Source organism: Pollachius pollachius (assembly GCF_949987615.1).
Source record: "Pollachius pollachius genome assembly, chromosome: 10".
Taxonomy (NCBI): domain Eukaryota; kingdom Metazoa; phylum Chordata; class Actinopteri; order Gadiformes; family Gadidae; genus Pollachius; species Pollachius pollachius.
The window spans coordinates 2196785-2210420 of record NC_136943.1 but is presented as its reverse complement, the minus strand read 5'-3'; the positions used below and the strand labels follow the sequence as shown (position 1 = coordinate 2210420).

General features: G+C 52.9%; 1 protein-coding gene across 1 annotated transcript in view; it reads left to right on the top strand.

Moving 5' to 3' along the window:
- fat4 (FAT atypical cadherin 4) overlaps positions 1–13636 on the top strand; it is a gene marked incomplete at its 5' end in the record, with an annotated part of 96253 nt that overhangs the window by 76470 nt on the left and 6147 nt on the right. Inside the window, 7 exons of the mRNA XM_079744669.1 lie at positions 154–4503; positions 6199–6303; positions 6790–7097; positions 8655–8740; positions 8922–9101; positions 10622–10746; positions 12530–12750. Of these exons, the coding sequence (XP_079600795.1) occupies positions 154–4503; positions 6199–6303; positions 6790–7097; positions 8655–8740; positions 8922–9101; positions 10622–10746; positions 12530–12750 (5375 nt within the window). The remainder of the gene's footprint in view (positions 1–153; positions 4504–6198; positions 6304–6789; positions 7098–8654; positions 8741–8921; positions 9102–10621; positions 10747–12529; positions 12751–13636) is intronic.

The window sequence follows — 13636 nt, the reverse complement described above, 5'->3', positions numbered from 1 at the left end:
GTGATGTGAAAAGTTTCTGAAGTATTCTTATAGCTTTCCTGCCCTTCTGCTGTATTGAGACATTTGGATATTGCTAAACAGTACGACGGTGAACGCTCATTTGTGTTGCTAACCTAAATATGACCGTATGTTTCTTGTGTTTCCCCGGGTCAGGCTCCCTGGTGTTCGCCGTCACGGTGACGGACGAGGACGCGGGCGCCAACGCCCAGCTGCACTACGCCCTGATGGGACGCAACGCCGACAAGTTCCGCATCGACCCCGTCCGCGGCGCCATCACGGCCAACGAGAAGCTCAGCGGCAGCTCGGAGGTCACGCTGACGGTCCGCGTCAAGGACGGCGGCACGAACCCCCGTATGGACACCACCACCGTCACCGTGCGCTTCGTCACCGGCGGCGACTTCCCTGTCATCACGCTGCCGGAGCGCAGCTTCACCTTCCCCGAGAGCCAGCCCACCAACACCGTGGTCACCACGGTGGCCGGCTCGTCCACCCGGGGCGGCCCTCTCTCCTTCTACATCGCCAGCGGTAACCTGGACGATGCCTTCCATGTGGACCAGCTGTCGGGCGAGCTGCTGGTCCGCCGGCCGCTGGACTACGAGCACATCCAGAAGTACGTGCTGTGGATCGAGGCGCGCGACCAGGGCTTCCCGCCGTACTCCTCCTACGCCAAGGTGGAGATCACCCTGCTGGACGTCAACGACAACCACCCGCTGTTCGACCGCGAGCCCTTCCACGCCGACATCCTGGAGAACCTGGCGCCGCAGCGCGTGCTCCTGGTCTCCGCCGTTGACCAGGACAGCGGCCCCAACGGGCAGCTGGAGTATGCCATCGTCGACGGCAACAGGGAGAACAGCTTCAGCATCAACCGCGCCACGGGCGAGATCCGCACCACGCGGCCACTGGACCGTGAGAAGGCGGCGCAGTACGCCCTGAGGGTGAAGGCCACGGACCGCGGCTCCCCGCCCAAGGTCACCACCGTCAGGGTGCTCGTCAACGTCCTGGACGTCAACGACAACGCGCCCAGGTTCTCCAAGATCTTCAGCGCCACGGTGCCTGAGAACGCCCCAGTGGGGTACACCGTCACCCGGGTGACCACCACGGACGAGGACGCCGGCGCCAACGCCGTCAGTCGCTACTCCATCACGGACAACAGCCTCCCGTTCAGCATCAACCCCAGCAACGGGGACATCACCATCAGCCGGCCGCTGAACAGAGAGGACCAGGACCACTACATCGCCAAGGTGGCCGCCCACGACTCGGGCTGGACCGTCAGCACCGACGTCACCATCTTCATCACGGACGTCAACGACAACGCGCCCAGGTTCAGCCGGCCGTCGTACTACCTGGATTACCCCGAGCTCACCGAGGTGGGCTCCCTTGTCACGAGGGTGTCGGCCTCGGACCCCGACCAAGACTCCAACGGCAAGATTTTCTACTTCATAAGATCCCAGTCGGAGTACTTCAGGATTAACTCCAGCACTGGGGAGATCTTCGTGAAACAGCAGATCAAGTACCAGAACACGACCGGTCCTAGCAGCATGAACATCAACCGCCACAGCTTCATCGTCACCGGCTCCGACCGCGGGGTCAAACCCCTGGTGAGCGAGACCACCGTCATCGTAAACATCGTGGACAGCAATGACAACCCGCCCACGTTCGAGTCACCTAGCTACTTCACCCCGGTCACCAAGAGCGTGAAGGTGGGCACTAAACTCATACGGGTCGTAGCTCACGATGAGAAGGACTTTGGGCTGAACTCTGAGGTGGAGTACACTATAACCGGGGGGAACAGCTCCAGCAAGTTCAAACTGGACAAACAGAGCGGCTGGGTCACCGTGGCGTCGTCTCTGACCTCCGATATGAATAAAGTTTTTCTGATCGACATCACCGCGAAGGACAAGGGGAACCCTCCGCTGTCGGCCCGAGCACCCATGCGCGTGGCCGTCACCGAGGAAAACCACCACACCCCCGAGTTCTCCCAGAGCCAGATCACCGCCACCATACCGGAGAGCCTCGCCGTCGGCACGGCGATCAGAACGCTGTCCGCCAGGGACAAGGACAAGGAGATGAATGGCCTCATCACGTACAACATCACCTCGGGCAACGAACAGGGCCTGTTCGTGGTGAACAGTAAGACCGGCGTGCTGTCCTTGGCCCAACCGCTGGACTTCGAGGAGAAGCAGCGCCACGAGCTCAGGGTGTCAGCCACCGACGGCGGCTGGATCGCCAAGACCAGCTACGTCACGGTCACCGTTCACGTGACGGATGTGAACGACAACCCCCCGGTCTTCGATCCGGTCGAGTATTTCCCCGTCATCCAGGAGAACGTCCCCAGTGGCACCACCGTGGTAAAGATGAACGCCACGGACCGGGACTCCGGGGCGAACGCCGTCATGGCCTACGTCATCCAGTCGTCGGACATCGACCTCTTTGTCATCGACCCCAACACCGGCGTCATCACCACCCAGGGGTTCCTGGATTACGAGGCGAAGCAGGTCTATCATCTGACGGTTAAGGCCTTCAACGTCCCCGACGAGGAGAAGTGCAGCTTCGCTGATGTCAACATCCAGCTGAAGGGAGCCAACGAATACGTTCCCCGCTTCGTCTCCAAGGAGTACTACTTTGAGATCTCCGAGGCCGCCCCGCAGGGCACCGTGGTTGGGGAGGTGTTTGCCAGCGACAGGGACCAAGGAGAGGACGGAATCGTTTACTACCTCATATTCGGAAAGAGCAGGAGAAAGGGCTTCGGAATCAACAAGACCACCGGGCAGATCTACGTCACAGGGACGCTGGATCGAGAGAAAGAGGAGAAGGTCTCCCTTAAGGTGTTGGCGAAGAACCGAGGGGTCATCCAAGGGGCGGATATCGACGAGGTGTTTGTGAACATCACGATACTCGACGCCAACGATCCGCCGGTTTTCTCCCAGGATCTGTACGACGTGCAGATCAGCGAGGGGCTGGCCGTCGGCAGCCTGGTTACCTTCGTGAGCGCCAAGGACTCGGATTCCGTCCCCAGCTGGAGCCGCTTTTCATACTCCATTCCTCCAGAGTTTGACAAAAATGTTTTTACAATCAACCCTCAAACCGGCCAAGTGTCTGTGGCTGCTGAGCTAGACAGAGAAACAACTCCTGTGTACAATTTAACTGTCCTGGCTGTGGACACTGGTTCTCCTTCCGCTACTGGAAGCGCCACTCTGATCGTGAACCTCGAGGACATTAATGACAACGGACCGACCCTGACGACGGTCAGCGCTGAGGTCATGGAGAACCAGAGAGCCGGGACTCTAGTCGCGACCCTCACGGCCTCGGACCCGGACCTATCACCGAACCAGGGTCCGTTCGCCTACAGCCTCCACAACACGGGCTCCCCAAACAGCTACTTCAGCCTCAGCTCAGAAGGGGTGTTGACCACCAGTCGGGAGATCGACCGAGAGCAGATCAGCGATTTCCACCTCTCCGTGGTCATCAGGGACTCCGGCGTGCCTCAGATGTCCTCCACGGGGACCGTTCACGTCCGGATCAATGACCAAAACGACAACCCCTCGGAGCCCCGGTCCATGGAGATCTTTGTGCACTACTTCGGGAACATGTTCCCCGGAGGGTCGATGGGGGTGGTGAAACCGCAGGACCCCGACATACAGGACAGGTTCCACTGCTCGCTGATCCCCCCCACCTCTGGTTTGTTCAGCATCCCCACGGGAACGTGTAACCTGAACTCCAAGGCGCGCTCCACCGACGGGACCTTCGAGCTGACCGTCCGCAGCAGCGACGGCGTCCACGGTTCCGTCAGCAACACGGCGCGCGTCTTCTTCATGGGCTACAACAACGCCACTGTGGACAACAGCATCCTCATCCGGCTGAACTCCCAGGGCGTGAGGAGCTTCCTCACCGACCACTACCTCAGCTTCCTGCGCATCTCCAACTCCCAGCTGGCCGGCCTCGGCACAGGGGTGCTTCTCTACGGGGCATTCGAGCTCAACAACCAGACCTTCCTGATGGCGGCCGTTAAGCGAGGCCACGGCCAGTACGTCAACCCCAGTGGCGTGGCCACCTTCTTCCAGAGCATCAAGGACGTCCTCCACCGGCAAAGCGGCGTGCAGATCGACGCCGTCGACCACGACCCCTGCACGCGCAACCCGTGCCAGAACGGCGGCAGCTGCAAGCGCCGCCTCGCCGTGGGGCCCGGGATGAGGACGGAGGAGAGCGTCCCGGTGATCCTGGTCTCCAACGACCCCCTGCCGCCGCACGCCTGCACCTGCCGGCCAGGGTACGCCGGCGCCTTGTGCGAGACGGACATCGACGAGTGCCAGCCGTCGCCGTGCCACAACGGGGGCACGTGCCACAACCTGGTGGGCGGGTTCTCCTGCAGCTGCCCCGAGGGCTTCACCGGGATGGCGTGCGAGAGGGACGTGAACGAGTGCCTCTCCAACCCCTGCAAGAACGGCGCGCTGTGCCAGAACTTCCCCGGCGGCTTCAACTGCCTCTGCAAGTCCGGCTTCGCAGGTACAGTGCGTTAGCTTAGCATCAAGCTAGCTGACATAGGTGCACACAGGACCCGTAATGCTAACTTAGCATTTAATTTGACGCTAAAGACACACAAACACGTACAGCACTGTTACTCAGCATTCAGCTAGAAATTACAAACACACACACACACGCACACACGTATACATACACATACATGCTAGTTGATATCAAATGTACCCGCGGACCTCCCCATCCAACGGAAACATAAACACACAGAGAAACATAAACGTGCTATCCCCTGCTGCTAGCACCCAAATATCTCCCACTTCTGCTCCAAGCTAAATATTTGCTCCCGGAGTCCAGGAGGTGTTGTGTCCGTAGCGTCGGAGCCGGGCTGCCAGTAAACAGTCGGTCCCGGTGGCGCTGGAGAGGGGGTTTACTCCGTGATCCCCATCACCCGGCCTTGTTTTCTTTAATAAAAACGCAGGATGCCGAGATCGTCCCAGACTCCACACGCAGTTCACTGGGATTACGGGCCAGTGTTCGCCTGCAAATGTCTGCATGTGTTCCTTGTTCTGCAGTCGGGGCCACACACAGAAACAATAATCTGCTAATCTGATTACAATAACAAGGCTTTGTTATAATCAGAGATATTGTTTTTGGGCGTGGAGTGAATAGTCATAGTTGATTAACATTAGTCATAAATGGTTCAGAGGCTTCTAATTAGTTTGAGATTTATGAGTCGGTGTGATGATTACACTGTTTGGGGAGATTTTTAATAGGCAGGGAAGATTTGTGAAGCACGTCCCTAAAACAATAAGTTATTTAAGTCCTGCTTTGTGGACGGCAACTCTCCTCCATCTGAAAGACATTTTCTAATTAGTCAGATTTTGTTTTTCCCTCCCGGGTCTATTATGACGATACAAAGAATCGCTGCAGACTTCCTCGAGACAGATTGCTCTGATGATGCGTGGCCCTGTTGACCTGCAGTAGTTTCCATGTCCTGGCGTTGAACTCGCAACTCAGGCGACTGAATTCCTCTCTTTCTGTGGATCTGTGTTGTTGGTCTCCTACAGCAGCTCAGCTCTGTGAAGGGGCGGTCGTCAAAGGACGGGGCTCTGTTGCGTTCAGAATCTTAAATTCAATCATTTCTGCGTTTTGTTTTCATTGTCCATGACCACAGAATGTTGATTTCACTCACACTCTAGAATATTCATTTCTACATTTGATGCATGCACATGTACATTATTTCCCTTGTATTTCCCTGTGTCTTTCTGCACTGCAAAAATACCATGTCATCTTCCAACTCATTTCCTGAGTCCCTTGAGATTTAATAATAACATAATCATAAAAGTAAAGCAGACATCTTCTAAATGAAGACGTTATTATATTACCCCAAATCTTCAATTCTTAAAAACCCATTGATATGATTCAATAGATATTCAATATTCAGCTAAATACGACCCCAACCAAATAAGTCCATAATTCTCCCCCAGATGTTAAACCATTTACCCCCCCCCCTCCAAAATAAACATAGAGACTTAATCTGGGATCAAATGAGTTGGGTCTGGTATTTTTCGGAGGGCTATTTGTAACGGTGATGAAAGACTCCGTTAGGATCGGGGTTCTCCGGGGTTCCGTGCGGGGGATCCGCCGTGCGGTTCTCTCGGGGATCCCTCTGTCATGCCCGCCACCTCATCCATTTTAATTTGTGTTGTTTCGTGAACCCAGGCAAAACGTGTGACTCCGTCATCAATCACTGTGAGTGTAACCCCTGTTTCAATGGCGGCTCCTGCCAGAACAGAGTGGACGCCTATTACTGCCACTGTCCGTTCGGTGAGTAAAAGACGGACCGACCGTCCCGGAGCGATTGGGCGCACCTAAAGACACTTATTATTTGATGTTTATTTTAATATCATCAAATCATGCCATCGTACATTCCATGTGTTCCCTGGTAGTTCTGCGGTCGTTGTTTTGATTCATATATTTTGTTCTGTTAACTCGTCTTTGATTTTGGGGGATTTAGCTTCAGAACAACGTTGTTATGATACGCAAGATCGAATGTGATTGTTTTTCAGCCTGAAAGGAATGATGTTAAAGCTTCTTCTAATTTAAAAAAAGTTTTCTTTGCAAACAAGCATGGGTTGAGTTAGACAGCAGCTGTATCCGTCATGTGATTTCATTAGTGTCCACCTCGGAGACACTGTTCCCCAGCTAGGACTGAATTAATTAGGAGCAGTTAATGCATAGGAATTATTCATCAGGTACCTGTTTTAATCCTCCTCTCTCCTCCTTCCTCCTCCTCCTCCTGCTCTTGCTCAGGGGTGTTCGGTAAACACTGTGAGCTCAACAGCTACGGCTTCGAGGAGCTGTCCTACATGGAGTTCCCCTCACTGGATCCCAACAACAACTACATCTACATCAAGTTCGCCACGCTGATGGACGACGCGCTGCTCATGTACAACCACGACAACCAGACCGGAGACAAGGCCGAGTTCCTGGCGCTGGAGATCTTCGAGGGCCGCATGCGCTTCTCCTTCAACCTGGGCAGTGGGACGTACAAGCTGAAGACCGCCATCAGGGTGTCGGACGGCCAGTTCCACACGGTCATCGCCAGGAGGGCTGGCATGGTGAGACCTTTGAGATGATCTTTCCTCCTCAGGGTTTTGGGTGGAGTTGAAGTTTGTTGATTTGTCGTGGTTTGTCACTTGTATGAACTAACAAGGATGGTTCCGATAAAAGCATCTGCTAAATGCCCTAACTGTAAAATCTCTCAACAATAGATGTTTCTTTTGTCCGTTAAGGCTAGGAAATGTTGGATATCTGAAAGAATTTGGCCTAAACATTTAGTTTTTGCATCGTGAGATAGCTTCTGAAGTCCTTACCAAGTTGTGGTGTAAAGCACACATACATACACACACAAACACACACATGAGCGCACACTCAACAACATATTAAATCACTTCCCAAACCACTCCGAAACACACAAAACCACAAGCGGGGCAACGGAAGTGATCTCAACCCCCCATCCACCATCTTGTGTCAGTTACAGAAAAACACAAATATGTCGTCACCCTCCGCATCTGCACTTGTGTGCTCGGTTGGGTTGGATTCATGTTTTAAGTGAGGAGGACCGATGGAAAGCAGAAGGGATTCAAACAACAACAGCCCAGACTGCTTCAGAAAAACTGAATCCCTTCCAACTCTCCTCTTCCATAAACATGTTCTCATGAGGTCTCTGTTCCGAGTCGGAGCGGAGAGGGGTCCGGTAACTCGAGACGTCAACGGCCATCTTGTTTTGCTTCGTCGTCGGAGCACGGAAGTAATTAGTAAAGCGACCCCCTTAACTCCGTCGCCCAATCAGTGCCTCCGCTGGTTGGGCCGCGGCGGGCCTGTGAAGATAATGGCCAGGACGCGGGGAGCAGGATGTCAGCCGAACCAATCACAGGAACACGACCGCAAGCAGCGCGGGGGAACCGGCACTTATAGTGGCTCGCTCGGAGCCGCGGCTGATCAGCGCCAGGAGCTTGACGGGAGGAAGTCACTGAGGCGGGAATAAAAAGGGAAAGATCAGTTTGAACGGAACAGTGCAAAGCGTCGCGGTGCTACGTTACAGATGGACGGCGTCGTTCTGCAGACCGAAAAGTTGAAAACGGTCGAAGCGTACGACACAAATTGTTGTTATCGTTTAGAGTTCCTGCTCTGTCGGACTGGAACCTCCTTGTTTTGGGAGTTCAGTTCAAATTCCTCCTGGTGATTTGGCCAAAATAGTAGCCCAGTCCCTGCTGGATTGGTGGGGTGTAAGAGAGTGTGTCCTGTATGTAAGTGTCAGACTGTTTGTGTGTGCATGTGTCAGAGAGTGTTTGTGTGTGTAAGTGTCAGAGAAGATTACATCTGTTTTGTTTGTGCCACCTGAGGTTGATTATGCGTGTGCGACACTCTCATGCTCACATCCACTTCCTCCTCATCAGCACTGACAGCAGACAGGGGGCACGTCTAAACAGTGGGAAGAGAACTCCATACTAATACTCGAGGTTGATTCTGGAGCTCACTCATCTCCGAAAGAGCTTCTGTCTTAAAGGAAACGAGCTTTGATGTCTTCACTTTGTCTCCACGGTAACCGCTTTGGCGACACACGTCCGCTCTGTTGTAGCCACGGCAACCTGATGTTGTTGTTGCGTGTGCAGGCGGCGTCGCTGACCGTGGATCTATGTGGCGAGGACCAGGAGGCGGGGTACTGCGCCGTCAGCAACGTGGCCGTGCACACCGACTGGTGAGACGCGCACACACACGTAGAGAGACACACATACATCTAGAAACACGTACACACACACACTTTGTTTTTACGAGTTCATCTGGACCATGTTGTTTCACAATCAACAACCCTGCTGTGTGTCTGTGTGTGTGTGTGTGTGTGTGCGTGTGTGTGTGTGTGTGTGTGTGTGTGTGGGCAGGATCCTGGATGTGCAGCCCAACAGGCTGTCAGTGGGCGGAGTCAGGTCGCTGGATCCCCTCCTCCACCGCCGTGGTCAGGTGACCTCTCACGACTTTGTGGGCTGCATCATGGAGTTCGCGGTCAACGGACGCCCGCTGGAACCCAACCAGGCCCTGGCCTCACGCGGCGTTCTGGACAGGTCCGGCGCACCTCCTCCTCTCCCCTCTCCTCCTCCTCTGTCCTCCTCTCTCTCCTTCTCCTCTGTCTCTCTCTTCTCTCCTTCTCCTCTGTCTCTCTCTTCTCTCCCTCTCCTCTCTCTCCTCCTCTCTCTCCTTCTCCTCTGTCTCTCTCTTCTCTCCCTCTCCTCTCTCTCCTCCTTCCTCCTCTCTCTCTCTCTCTCCTCTGTCTCTCTCTTCTCTCCCTCTCCTCTATCCTCCTCCTCTCTCTCCTCCTTCCTCCCCTCTCTCGCCTCTGTCCTCCCCTCTCTGGCCATCTCCTCTCTCACCTCCTCCCCCTTTCCTCCTCCTCCCCGCCTTCCTCCCCTCTCTCCTTCTCCTCTGTCCGTCTCCTCCTCTCTCAACCTATCCTATCTTCTCTCCTTCCACCCCACTCCTCTCTGTCCACCTCCTCTCCCTCCTCCCCTCTCCTCCATCTTCTCCTCCTCTCCTCCTCTCCCCTCTCCTCCATCTTCTCCACCTCTCCTCTATCTTCAACTCCTCTCCTCCTCTCCTCTCTCACCTCCTCCCCCTAGCAGTGGGACATCTGTCCCGGCTCCCACAGTCTCTCAGCACCACAGAAGAAGAAGAAGAAGAAGAAGAAGAAGAAGAAGAAGATTTTAGTATTTTTATAAACGGCTGTATTTTGTGTTTTTGTCCCGGTGCAGGGCGCTGGAAGAATGTGTTTTTTTGTGCGGCTGGTGAATGGCGGTGCCCACTAATCTTTTTATATGCTAATTCCCTCGGGAGTCTGTATGGAGGGGATTGTATGTGTGTGAGGAAGGGGTGTGTGGGGGTGGGTGGTACTGGGTGTGGGGGGAGGGGAGGGTGTTAGCCTCCTGTCATCTGCTGTCTGTTTTTCGGGGACCCCCTGCTGTCCTGACGGGTTTGGCCCTGACTTTACATTGATCCCTCTCTCCTTCGGTCTGTCTGTGTCTCTCTCTCTGTCCCTCAATGTCTTTCATCCCCGGCCATCTCTCTCTGACTGACTCTCTATGTCTCTCAGTCTCTCTCACTCTCCTCTCTAACCCCATGTCTCTCTATCTCTGTCATGCTCTCTGATTGACTGTCTAGGTCTCTCTCTCTCTCTTTCTCTCTCTCTCTCTCTCGCTCTCTCGCTCACTCTCTCACTGTGCCTCTATGTCTCTCTCTCTCTGAGTGAGCCTCTAGGTCTCTCTCTCTCTCTCTCTCTCTCTCTCTCTCTGACTGAGCCTCTCTCTCGCTCTCTCTCGCTCTCTCTCTCACTCTCTCTCTCTCTGACTGAGCCTCTCTCTCTCTCTCTCTCTCCCTCTCTCTCTCTCTCTCTCTCTCTCTCTCTGACTGAGCCTCTCTCTCTCTCTCTCTCTCTCTCTCTCTCTCTCTCTCTCTCTCTCTCTCTCTCTCTCTCTCTCTCTCTCTCTCTCTCTCTCTCTCTCTCTCTCTCTCTCTCTCTCTCTCTCTCTCTCTCTCTCTCTCCCTCCCTCCCTCTCTCTCTCTGACTGAGCCCCTATGTCTCTCTCCCCAGGTGTCCCAGGCTGGAGGGGGCGTGTACGGTCAGCCCCTGCAGACACGGGGGTACCTGTATCGACCGCTGGTCCTGGCAGCAGTGCCAGTGTGTGGACGGATTCACCGGGACCCACTGCGAGAAATGTGAGTCCACGCCTTTATACCTGAGTGTGAGTGAGTGTGTTTGTGAGTGAGTGAGTGAGTGAGTGAGTGAGTGAGTGAGTGAGTGAGTGCCAGAGCTGTTGCTAGACAACATGCTAGAACCTGTATGACCCTTGACCTCTTGCAGTCTCAGGGATCATTAGAGTGATGCGTGGTCAGGATGAACACACAGGATGTCCTCGAAATAACTCATTCAGCAATCACTCACCCTCTCACCTCACTTACACCAATTCACTCCCACCCACTCACACAATCCATTTATCATTCACTCTTTCACCAACACTTATTCACTATCTCACCCAAACACTTGGGTGAGTAAGAAATCTTTCCCTCATTTGTTAATTCGTTTTGATAATTAATCTATTGTGTAACCATCATCTTTCATTATCTTCAGGCTCTGCATTATTTATATCGAGTCATTTAGCGGACGCTTTTATCCGCAGCGACTAACAAGTGAGGCTTAGAACAATCGCCGCCCACCATCAGAGGAGAGGTGCTGCAGGAGACATTACCTCAGCTGCTAGCCAGAGAAACTTAGTTTGTAAAAGAAAAACAGCCCAGAGTGCAGAGTAAATCTATGATAGAAACACAGTCTGTGATGTTAGTTTGTTACTACTGTGTTCAGGAAAGGTTCTCGGTTTGATTCCCCCAATGTCGAAAGTCTTACCCTACCTGCTGCTTAAGGAAGTGTATCTGAATCCACTAGAATAATTGGTTGAGGAGAGAATAAAAAAATAATAATTCTACATCAAATGAACAACCCAAATGAAACTGAACACTAGCTAACAGCAGAGTTTACATTCACATTTTAAATTTAGGGCATTTAGCAGACGCTTCAATTCAAAGGGACTTACAATAAGTACATTTGTCAGAAGAAAGAGAAACATCAATATCGCTGTCTGTACAGTAAGGATGTTCATAGAACCAAGTACCGAGCACTTACAATCACTAGGTTAACCCATCCCCGTATACAACAAAGATACCTAGGATAAGATGCTACACAATGCTAGGTACTATGCTAGGTACTATCAGAGTGAATAGTAGAGTGATAACTTAGTTAACAGCAGAGTGATAACTTAGTGAACTGTGATAACTTAGTGAACAGTAGTGATAACTAACTGAACTCTAGTGAACAGCAGAGTGATAACTTAGTGAACAGTAGATTGATAATTTTGTGAACACTAGTAAAAAGTAGTGATCATTAACTGAACACTAGTGAACAGTAGTGATAACTTACTTAACAGTAGTGAACATTAGAGATAACTTAGTGAACACTAGTGAACAGTAGTGATAACTAAGTGAACAGCAGAGTGATAACTTAGTGAACAGTAGTGATCATTTAGTGAACAGCAGAGTGATAACTCAGTGAACACTAGTTAACAGCTGAGCAATAACTAAGTGAACAGCAGAGTGATAACTGACAGAACAGTAGAGTGATAGGTAACTGAACACTAGTGAACACTAGTGAACAGTAGTGATAACTTGAACACTAGTGAACAGTACTGATAACTAATGAACACTAGTGAACAGTAGTGATAACTTGAACACTAGTGAACAGTACTGATAACTAATTGAACACTGGTGAACAGTAGTGAGAACTTGAAGACTATTGAACAGTAGTGATAACTAATTGAACACTAGTGAACAGTAGTGATAACTTGAACACCAGTGAACAGTATTGATAACTAATTGAACACTAGTGAACAGTAGTGATAACTTGAACACTAGTGGACAGTAGTGATAAGGTGTGTCCTGTTGACTCTAGACGTGACGGCGGACACGGCTCTGTCTCTGGACGGGACGGGCCGCCTGGACTACAGCCTGAAACAGGGCCCCAAACGTGACCTCCTGCTGAAGCACACCCTGCAGGGCTCCGTGGCCTCCGACCCGGCCAGGCCCAGCAGCCTGGAGGTCAAGTTCAGGACCCGCAGCAAGACCGGGACCCTGCTCCACGTCCAGGAGGCCAGCAACTACACCACCCTGAAGGTAGGGGCGAGAGAGAGAGAGAGAGAGAGAGAGAGAGAGAGAGAGAGAGAGAGAGAGAGAGAGAGAGAGAGAGAGAGAGAGAGAGAGAGAGAGAGAGAGAGAGAGAGAGAGAGAATGTGTTTGTGTTTGTGTGTGTGTGTGTGTGTGTGTGTGTGTGTGTGTGTGTGTATGTGCATGTGTGCGCATGCACAAGTGTTTATGTGCACTCTCCGTGCGTCCACACTCCGGGACAAAATTGACAAGATACCCCGCGTGGGATTAATAAAGTCCATCTGATCTTTGGAGGGAGACACACTGATTGGTTCCCCAGCCCTGCGGCCCTCAGTGTTCTCAGCCCTGATTGGTTCCCCAGCCCCCCAGCCTCCCTGGCCCAGACACAAGCTGCTGTGGTCCCCTGCCGGTTGTAAATCACTTCATCCCGGAGCCACTTATCACCGCCGGCTCCTCTGCTCTCTGAACCCTCACAAAGAAGGGTGTCCCACGCGGCCCGCAGAACCGGTACTGGACCCACTGGCACCGGGCGGTCTGTGCCGGTGGTCCGCTGTGTCTCCTCTCAGCCTGCGCGGCGTGTCATGTGACACGGGGGGGGGGGGAGGGTGTGAGTGTGTGTGTCAGCGTTTCATCGCGTGGGCGCGCCGCCGCCGTGAATCCCCGCCCGCGACGACGGTGATTCATGGATGTCAGGAGACGTTCTCTAAAGGGAATCTCCTGACGCGCCAACTCCTCTGATCGTCCGTGTCCTCCCACCAGCTTTAGGAATTAGCGTTTATTTATCGTGCGCCATTTCTTCTTCCTCGCTGAGTTCCACCGATGTTTCTTCTTCTTGGACGTTTATTTTAATCCGGATTTTCATCCGATTTCCAGGGACACTTGGATCGTTTTTTAA